Source organism: Populus nigra, chromosome 12, assembly GCF_951802175.1.
Source record: "Populus nigra chromosome 12, ddPopNigr1.1, whole genome shotgun sequence".
Classification (NCBI taxonomy): Eukaryota; Viridiplantae; Streptophyta; class Magnoliopsida; order Malpighiales; family Salicaceae; genus Populus; species Populus nigra.
The window spans coordinates 2,178,226-2,189,174 of NC_084863.1; the positions used below are offsets into that span (position 1 = coordinate 2,178,226).

A 10,949-nucleotide genomic window follows, 5' to 3' on the forward strand; every position below is an offset into this window, starting at 1 on the left:
AATTTTTTTAAAAATATTTTAATGTGTTTTTAAACAAAAAAAATATTTTTAAAAAGAACCCAAAACACAATAACAAACAGGCATTAAAAATACCAAAAAGTATTTGTTTTTTATTTTTATAAAAAGCAGATATTAAAAAATATTTTTGAAAAGAACCCAAAACACAATAACAAACGGGCATTAAAAATACCATAAATTTTTTTTATAAAAAGCAGATATTAAAAAATATTTGCACTTAAAAATCAAAAGCAGATATTAAAAAAAGAAGGAATGAGCAACGTGCTTACGTTAGGAATCCAATTGAAGTAAATATTATATTACAGTGCACATTGATAGCAATGGTAGAGATATGCTCAAGAGGCAATCTTACAATAGATTTTCCCGAGGAAAGGACAAGATAAAGTTTAAATTTTTAAATCTGAATTAATATTTTTTTAATTAAATTTTAACACTGATAAATCAAAATAATTTAAAAATACAAAAACAAACATTATATCATCAAGATATTTACTGATATATATATATATATATATATATATATATAATTTTTTTGTTCTTGAAGGGGGTGGTGTGCACTCCAGGGAAGCAGGCAAGTCCAAGAACGTGAGAGTGAGCTCCAGAGACGACGGCGTGTTCGGTCTAGGAAATGAGGCTGTGACTGTTATTACGGCTGTCATTGCGCTAGCAGTTCTTTCTGTAGTTGCTCAATTCTAGGACGGCACGATGCTGCTGATGTCGGTTTCAGTGCTATTTCTTGCTTAAATCAAATTCCTCATGAAAAATGTTTATTTGATTTTTATTAATTGAGTTGTTTCTAGATATCCCTCGTACTCTTAGCAATTAGATTTCAATTTAGCTAAAAAAAAATAAATTACTATAGATAAAAAGAAGGTTTGAGAATTAAAATAAAAAAATAAAATTGATACAGTAAAATGGAGTGAAAATATTTTTGAGTAGAGTGAATCTTTCATAGTTTAGTGTTTTCTATTAGAATTGAGCTTGATTTCCATTCCTTAAATTCCAAAATATGTAGCCAAATATTATTGTATAATAATCCCTGCCTAACTTAGTAATAACTAGTTATGGTGCTGCGATTTGTAGAAGGTTGTTTTTTTTTTTTAAAAAAAATTAAATACGTAGGGTTTTTCTAATCATAAAAAAATTAAATGTAAAATGAAAGTGGAAAAAAAACATGAAGATTAATTTCAAAAAAATTAAATGTTAAAAGATAAAATTAAAAAAACATTAATTTAAAAAAAGACCAAAAAATCAATTCAACTCGTGTGAACCTATAAAACTCGTGATCATTGTCATAACGCAGGGACCGATGCATAGAAGGAAAATCTAAAAAAATAACAAAGCACAATTTTCATTAAATATATGTTGAGTGATGAAACTAAAAATAAATAAATAAATAAAAAAGATCTTAGTCAACAAGGTTTAACCCGTTAACCTTGTGACCTTCGACATAAGCTCGAGATAACCCTACAAAAAAAAGATACAAAGACCAATTCTAAAAAAATCAAATGTTGAAAAATAAAACTGAAAAAAAAATTAATTTTATAGAAGAACCTTAAAAAAAACTCAAAGTCAACTCTTGTCGACCTTTAAAACTTATGATCTTGGTCATGAGGTGTCGACTAACCCTGCAGAAGAAAAAAAAAGAAAAATCTTTCATAAAAAAATATTGAGAGATGAAATGAAAAAAACATACTATAAAAAAAGACCCTAAACAAATTAAATATCGATAAAAAGAATGAGGACTAAATTCGACATAAAAATAAATTAAAATAAAATATCAGGGATAAAATTGAAAAACAATTCAATTAGTACAAGAAAAAAAAATAAAAACATTAGGACTAGATTTGATATATAAAAATCAAACTAAACCAAATGATTAGAGATGAAATTGAAATAAAAAATAAATTAAAAGAAGACAAAAAAATAGCAATAAATAAAATAAAGATAAAAAATAAAAGTAACAAAAAAAACTATTGCTAAACGATGAAATCGAAAAAGAAAATAAGAAAAGTTGGTAGAGAATTTAGTTTTGTAATTTTTTTTCTTTTTATTAACTGAAAAGTTAAATCATGTGGCGAAAGTACTGTATTTTTCCTCACAAAATACGGTAAATTGCTATAAATTATTTTGTTCAGTCTCTAAGTTTTTAATCACCAACACAACTTTTTTTTTCGTCATGAAATATTTGCTCCATCATACCTTTAATTTCTATTACTTATCTAGCGTTGGTTCATAATTATAACGCTATTAAGTACATTTGTTTTATAAGCCCGCGGCAGCGCGCGGACATATCATTTCATGAATACTAAAATGTGTTGGGGTATACTATATTTTTCCTGCATGTTTTAGAGTTTTTATTAATTATAATATTAATAATTAATAATTTATTAATTACTTATAAAAACCTATAAAAAATAATAAAATAATAAAAATATTTCTACCTAGTATTTATCTATATATTTCTATAAAGTAGATCCCATTATATAACTATTTGGAAAAACAATCCCACGTGACTAAACAATCCCATGTGACTCTATATATATATATATATATATTAAAAACAATGCCATGTGATTGTGATCGATATCTAGATGAGCAAATCATTTAATTCTTAATACTAGAATTGAAAATGTTTTTTAACTATAAAAATATTAATTTAATATTTTTTTAAAAAATATTTGTGAATAATTTTGATATTCTCATACTAAAAGGATCAAAAAACTATTTTTGCCTTCACAGAAATACTTGAAACATATATGGAAAAAGAAAGGAAGAATCTAATTTAACTAATATTGTGTGGCACATTGCACTGGTAGAGTTGGGACCAAGAGGCAATCTTGGAGGGTTTTTATAAACCTGCAACTCTTCTTCTTCCCCGCAGATCCGCAGCTCTCATCCTCTCTTCCACCTCCAGACAGTAAAGAACGCCACGAATATGACATGTCCTGCCTTATCACACCCACATAACCTTTTACCTTCGTCTCCAAGCTTTCGTTAATTGTTTTTTCACCAAAAACTAAATTCTATAAGATAAATTAGAACTTAATTGATGAGAATAGGTATGATTGCATGGAAGAATTTATATTCTAAAAATGGCATTTGATCATAGAAAAATATAATAAACAACATCTAATATCATCAAACTGTTAAATTAATGTAAGTTTCCTATTGAGCAATAAAAGGTTTTATGGAAACTTTGTGAGAATTATAGGTTTTACACTGAAAAGTTATAAACTATAGATCAGTCAAAGTGAAGCTCCTCCTCTTTTGACCCCATGAATAATCCTGCTCAAGGATCAAACGTAGGGACATTACTCGAAGGAGAATGTAATGCCTGGTATATTGTTCTGTTAATGAGACTCCTGTAAGGATCCTCCTCTCTTTTCTTCAGCAGATATGCAATGTTGTTTTCAACTTCAGATTTTACGTGCAAGTATAACTGGTTTGCATTTTCTCTGTCTCTCAGCATGTCTTCCATTCCCTTCGTTTTTATGGGCTTCCCGAATAGATAATAAAACCGACCCGGTAGCTTAGGCAAAACCCCCGGGATGTACACTTGTTGGTTGGCTACCTCTCCTTTGCTGTTGTCCCTGTAAAGAAAAACCATGCATGTCAATGTGCTCATGGCTTGAAACCTGCAGAGACCCTTTTACCATGAAACCTGCAGAGACCCTTTTATCAAGTAGAACGAGATGGTGGGATTTGAACTTATCACCTCTTCGGTCAATAACGACTATGATATCACGTCAAAAAACCATCACAATCACCAAAGAATTGTTTTATGTTATACTATTGCAAGAAAGGTGCACATTATAGCAGCATGACATCTCAAAGGAATCATTGCATATATAGATCTTGAAGAGGAACATATGGAAATCAGGGGACCTGAATGAATTATCCACCAAGAGGCATTTAACAATATAACGTTCTAATGGGAAGAAGCAGGTAAATGTTGTTGCGTGGAGAGTAATCACCTTATTCTTGTAGCTTTACTGTTAACCTCTCTGATATAGTCGCTAACTATAGGGATTTTCATCATGTCATGATAATCCAGAACCAGCTGCCACAATCAAAAACAGAATTAAAAAGAAAAGGAAAAGAAAAGTAGAAGTCACAACGAACCTAAAACTTTGATTGTAGACTATGAAAAGGAGACAGCAAAGAAAGAGGATGCACATTTCAGGAGTTAGCAAAGTTTTTACACCGAACAAGAAAAAAATATTTGGACCATCAGAAACAGGATCTAGAACTAAAACATATGAAGTTTTTGGAAAAGAAAGAAAGCACAAGCTTACATGTGTTAAATCATCTTCTCCTACAGTTCCAAATGGTACAATTGTGGCTCCAAACCTCGCTGCTGTTCTCACAAATTCTTGTTGATCAGGCCAAAATAACTTGTATTCCTCACCCTGGAGCAGAATCAAAATGTAACTGAGAGCAACCAAACTATTGAAAAAGCAGTAGAAAGGCCACAATAACTTGTATTGCTCTTTAGAAATGAGTAGAATACAGGTCAAAATGCATAAATGCTAATACCAGAAAGAAGTTGATTACATGGAACAAAATTTGGATCGGTGAAAGACTTGAATTTATGCATGGTATGATTATGCAGTGCCTGCTGTGAAACTCAGTTAAACCTCACTACTTTATTCATCAACTCCAATAGCTAAAACTGCAACTGAGGTCAAACTAGTAAGAGATGAAGAGTCTATGTCTTGACCAAAAAATCAACAACCAAGATAGTTGCATTCCTTTTCTTAGTAGTTACTCAAAAATCGAATTTTTTTTAAAACAATCAGGGAAATTTTGTGATGTTTATATCATGTGAAATAGGTAGTGTTTGTGGTGATGTTCGCACCACTATAAGGTTGGGAAAAAAATGCCTCCTATGGCAATGGTGGCGATGAGGCAAGCACAAAAGTAATGATCTCAATTGAGCCGGTGTTCCAAGAAAAGTACGATAGGCAAAATGGTGGGGTGACAATGACAGTGGTGATTGGTGTTTTCAATGACCAAAGCAGCCTGGACACTGCTTGAGGTGACAGTGGAGGTGATGATAATGATGGTGGTGAGGTTGAAATCATGAAGATTAATTGCGGCAAGATCTCAAGTTACCATGCATGCATGAGGTGATGAACTACAGGTCCACTAACCATAGCTGCGATATGGTGGTGTAAATGTTTACATAATTATCAAAGTTTCAGCCGTTATATGTCTTCTCTTTTGAACAATGAAATCTAGCAGATATTTGAAAAGAAAATTTAAGAAAATGTCTTTTCCAAAGAAAACTTAATGAACAGGCGGACCTTGGCATACCTTGTTATGCAGAGACTCTCGAGCCCCTCCAGGATAAAGAACCACATGTGATTTTGTTGACAGCAATTTGAAAAGATTGCTAGCGGTGCCAGCTACCGTTCCCATTACTCTAATCCAATCAGCATAAGCAAATTCATTAGACGAATCCTCCAGCTTTCCTGTAAATAGGTCGGGATGCCCTAAACCACGAACCATAATATTCTTCTCTCTTAAGAATCCTTCGCCAAGGGGGTAAATGTCAAATGCCATCAGCATGTGGTAACCAACTAATAAGACAGGACCTTCGTTTGGAACCCCAGCAAGACCTTTCACTATCTTCCCATCTTCCAGAGTTGAAAACATGGTGGAACCAGCAGCATAAAGCAGTAACCTGATGTTTCATGCAATTGTAACACCAGCTTGATTTCGTTATCAGAAAACTCATGATAGAAATTGAAACTGGAAATAAGCTGGACAGGCTAGAACGTATACAATGCCCAAACTTAGAGAATTAAACTGGGGCTTTACAACAATGTCGTCCTTTATAGAGTCAACCCACTCCATATTTGACGATCAAACATAAGTCTCAATGATAGCAGAATATAATTTGCAGATCGAATTTCAAGATTCCAATCAAACAAGTTTCTCGCAGTAACCAAATCTTTATGAAAGCAATGAGAACCAAGGTTGAAGAGGAAGATAGAGGCATGGAGACTTAAAACTATACAGAGGAAACAGCAAGAGGAGGTCAGTAAGAGATCTTTACAGAGAAAACAGCTGACTGAATGTTAGAAAAGATCAGCTGAGAAAATCAACACGTTTAACATTCACAAATAACGATTTTTTTCCCAAGTTATTAAGACTGTCTAGCTACTGTATAATTGACCAGATGAATGCTCGGTCAAGTCCCTATGGTCTCTATCTGAGGGTGGACATAAGTCTTATCTTTGTCGAAGAAAGAACAAGTTCATAGCAAGAAGTGTCGATTAAGAAACAATGCATGAAGATTTGCTCAGCTCAATTACCCATATGCTTCTTCAAAGAACGATTTGAATTCTGAAGTGCTAGGTGGCAGATAGTCTGAGACAAAATCAATCCGCTTTGAACGACGGTATTTACTAGTACCTTTAATAGCAGTGAGCAAACCAACACCATCTTCCTGTGCCATTACAGGGAAAAAAAAAAAAAACAAGCAAAAGACCAGTTATAAATTTGTAATCTCAGTATAATAGCATCAAAGAATGGAAGCTTGATTTGGAACAACAGATGCTTGTAGTCTAACATACGAGACAAGAAAAGGAGTGAAAAGCATCAAAGGCCTTCTATATAACCAAAGCCCTAGCCCCTAGGGGTTCCTCTATCTTTCATGGAGTCTTAATCGACAAATGTCATCAGGTGGCTTAAAGACAGTGCAGGCTGACCGTGGAAATTCTCTCAGGGCTTTTTGGTTCTATCTTTGTTATCCAAGATGTTCCTATCAACAGATTTTGTCTACACTCCTTGAGAAACCAAAATGTGTGGAGGTCATCTCTCACTTACCTCATAGCTTGGTTCTAGATGTTTTCATCAGCAATACAGTCTATGTTTAAGTTGTTGCTGGAGTTCCTCTCACTGAGTTCAGGTTACCTAGAAGGTCACTGTTTCTGCTTACTGGTTCCAGAAAATATTCTATATCATGTGATGGCTTATCAGAATATATAAAATTGTTTGATGGAATCAAATGAAGATTTGACAGAACACTACTAATTAATAGCAACAGCATAAATGAGCTACATCTTGCCTTTGATCTCAATTTTTAGAATTTTTGTTTCAGAATTTAACCTTGTCTTTATGAGATCACAGAAGAAATGTATAAAACATATGAATTCTACACATACACAGAAATTGGTTGTGCGCACCATCAAATCAACAAGGCATTAAAATCTTTTATGTAACCAGGAGCTCATCTGATTTTAAAGATCTCAGATAGAATTAAGAAGCTACATGCAACAATTACGAAACCTTGCACAAGCATTCACACACAAGCACAGATCACCAATTTATTCTCACATACCAGTAAAATGGCATGTCCGTTGCCCTTGAAGTTACGAACTGTGCAATTCTGTAACAAACTTTTAAGACGTAGAGCTTCATCTCTGCTAGGAAGCAGGCGATCCTTCTCACTACAACATAAATATAATATCAATCATAATATTTCGTCAACATTTACAGATTCAAAAAGCAGCTCGAATACAGAACCTCAACAAAAATCGGGCATGAGAACATAGCCGGACATGGTGGGGACTGTAGGGAGCTGCAGCCCCACAAAACCTTTTAAACTTAATGAACAGTATATACGTAAATGAATGGTGATTATGAACAGTAACCACCACAGACAGATCCATAGACATTTTCAAAATAACCATAGACATCCAAAAAGGGGCAGCAGTAAATTGTGCAAAAAACTATAGAAAGCAAACTAAGAATATAGACCTGGCAAGTAGCAACACTTCAGCTTTCACATTATGAAGACAGGTGTTAGCATAATCAGCAGCTGACCTAAGCAGCTTCATCTTCCAGACAAGAGTGTCCTTTGGAATGATGTCAGCCACAACCTGAAAATAAACAATAGTGCATCTAATTAATATCTTCATTAAAGGTTATGGAGCATATATTGACTAATTTGAATAGAAGTGCTAGATCCGCACAGCATAGCAAAATCTTGATTCTGTGCATTATATTGGACTATTATAATCTAATATTAAAGCATAATACATGAATAGGAAATAAAGAATGAAGAATGAGTTCCTCTCAAAAGAAAGAAAAGAGAAGAAAAGAAAGAAACGAACGCTGAATAAGACCAAACCAAAACAATTAAAAAAGAAAGTGATCAGGAGCACAAAGGCTAGACATCGCTCAGATCGTTTCTTACAGAAAGATTATGTAGCAAAGCCATGAGATTCTGATACAGTTTTCCGATTTTTAATCTAGAAGGAAGCCTATCTTCAACACCGACCATTGCCATCTTAACTGGATTACCTGATGTCAAGAAATAGAAAAAATTAGCAACACTAAAGGCACTAACAAAGCAATTTGAAAGTGCAGAAAGTCACTTCCTAGTGGCAGAACAGTTGGAAAAGGAGTCATGATTATGTTGGTAAATAATATAAACAGAGCAAAGAGATCCATGAAACTTTACAAAGAAAAGCAAAGAAACTACCAACCAATCAGTTTATCTACAAATCTGGGTAGGAAATCATTCATGTACCTGTAAGAAGGCTAAGAAGACACAGGAACCCATTATGCAACTGATTAGGCGCGGCCTCCAAAATAGGGAGAAAGGGCTGCAGCTTTGACCTGCCAAATGAGGTAGCTATAAACAAAAGGATAAAATTTCAGACTACCTCACAGATAAGATCAACAAAATGTCAAGGGATTAAAGTTCAAGAACGAGAGACAAAGAAGTTACTGCATATCTGGAAACAGACCTGGATTGGCTAATATTACTACAAGGTCAACTTTAGGATTACGAGCAGCAACAGCAATTGCTAGACATCCTCCAATGGATTCCCCCACTAGGTAAATTGGCTTATTAGGATTACGAGCATGCTCGAGCCTCACAGTTTCTTCGACAAATTTCACCAGCCCTTCATGTCATAAGATCCTGTTACGTTATTGATAAATAATAATGTTTTATTAATAAAGGAGCTTTGCCAATGCATGTCCTGGCAAAAAATTGTTGAAGGTCACGCATGCCATTTCTTAGAGCAGAAGCAATTGAAATGGTTACAGGTCCATAAAAACTTTATTTAGTTAGTTTATCTTATTTGATTATCCATTTTGGAATAGGTTTTGCTCAACAGTCACCACTCATCAACCTTTCAAACTCTATCACCTATTCCAGCATGATCACCATGGGAGAGTGCTACAATTAGCATCATTGTAGATGAATTATTGAAAATTAGCATTCATCAGAGGTTTATAAAAGAATTTAGTTTCACCAATGAAAAGCTAATAGTACTCTCACATGAATAATCATACTATTATGGATAACTTCAGCTCAAAATGCCATTTTTCTGAATTGTGGACAGAAATGAATCACTAAATAAATAATTCAAGAAAATGCTCTGATGAATCTAGAAGTTCTGGAAGGCTAAGACCTTCAAATGGCGTTCGATCATACACTGGAATATGAAGGCATAGTACTTCAAATGCCCTGCATTTGCCAAAGTTTCAAGGTAGAAATCATTTATCTAATTAACTGATATGAAATAACAGAACTGAAAGAACAGTGATTAGCAACTAGTTTTTGAAACATTGGTGTATGAGAAACAGTTTCGACACAATGCCAGAAACCACACATGGATACACAAATTCCACAAATGAGGTGAAAACACAGCAAACAATCTTGAATTGACATCTTGATGGCTTATCTGACCGTAGCTGTACATCATACATGTACAAAGATATAAACATGCAATTGACTGCCTTCAATACAAAATATGAATGCCATAACTCTGAAGCAGTTCAAACAGGTACGAAAAATGAACATTGGAGAAGCCCTACCCCTTTAAAGAGCCAGAAAAATGATTCAATTGCACTAAAACAGGTTTCCATGGAGGAAAGACTCTGACAAACGAGTTTGAGATTGAGGCTTAGTTGAGTTCAGTTCTTATTAATTATAAGCAATGAAGTTAAAATAGCTAGAATTTTTTTTCCCGCCCTTTATAGAGGTAGACATAACAAAAACTTACTTTCCAAGAGCTTTATGGTGCAAAGTTAGGCCCAAGCCAACACCATCAACCCCTGCATGCATCAATTGCAAGAGAGTCATTCAGTTGAATCAACACCATACTCCTATTAAATCAAACATTAAGGAGAAAAACAACTTTCATTACCTAAAAGCCAGTTCATCTATGAATATGTGCTTCTGATTTGCAAAACTTTTAACAAAATTACGTAAAGTCTATCAGAACAAGGCAGTAGTTACCAGGCAAATACAGAAGAGTTGGAGAACTTTTCAAAGGTTGCCCGCACTCAATGGGGCAAAACCACCGGGGCGGGCCACCATCAGGCCTAATCATCTCCTTGGCTCCATCGAAATAATCCTTTATGGTCTTGGTCCCATACCCATCATCCCACAATGGTTCCAGATCTTTTGGACCAAAATCATTTACCCACTTTTTTTCCTCAATTGAAGGCTTCAACCTGCCAAGTTTTAAAGCAACACTAGCTGAACTTTGAACTCTCGCTTGAAACCGAGGCTTTACGTCTGAATTTAAACCAAAACAGGGCAGTATTCCAGATGTAACAAATGATGCCATTGATTGTATAGCCAATGGCAGAAAATGCTTTGAGTCTTTACAAATTCCTTAAAGAACAGCCTAGAACTACTTGTAGTTAAAAGGAAATAGGTCAGGCAAAACAAGTTTGGAATGTTGAACAATCACACCCTCTCACATACAAGTTCAAGATTCACCAATTGAACTGCTTGGGACATTTTCTCAAGTATACTAGGCAACGACTGACTTAACTTGTGGACCATTTTCAGTTGCAATGACAAAATACACTCAAGATCACTGCTTAAAAAAAAACACTCTAAATTGATGGAACAATCACGCCCTTTCAATATGCACCCCTTTTCAAGACTCACA

At 34.2% G+C, this 10,949-nt stretch overlaps 1 protein-coding gene across 1 annotated transcript; it reads right to left on the reverse strand.

Annotated features, from left to right (window-relative positions):
- Positions 1-3,227: 3,227 nt before the first annotated feature.
- LOC133669183 (phytyl ester synthase 1, chloroplastic-like) lies at positions 3,228-10,619 on the reverse strand. The gene is made up of 13 exons (XM_062089234.1): positions 10,286-10,619; positions 10,050-10,101; positions 9,456-9,511; positions 8,784-8,942; positions 8,564-8,668; positions 8,228-8,334; positions 7,789-7,910; positions 7,370-7,478; positions 6,342-6,475; positions 5,338-5,707; positions 4,317-4,430; positions 3,996-4,081; positions 3,228-3,611 (listed from the first exon to the last, which is right to left on the reverse strand). Exons 1-13 carry the CDS (start codon positions 10,617-10,619, stop codon positions 3,311-3,313), a joined length of 2,049 nt encoding a protein of 682 aa, XP_061945218.1. The 3' UTR covers positions 3,228-3,310.
- Between the last annotated feature and the right edge of the window lie 330 nt (positions 10,620-10,949).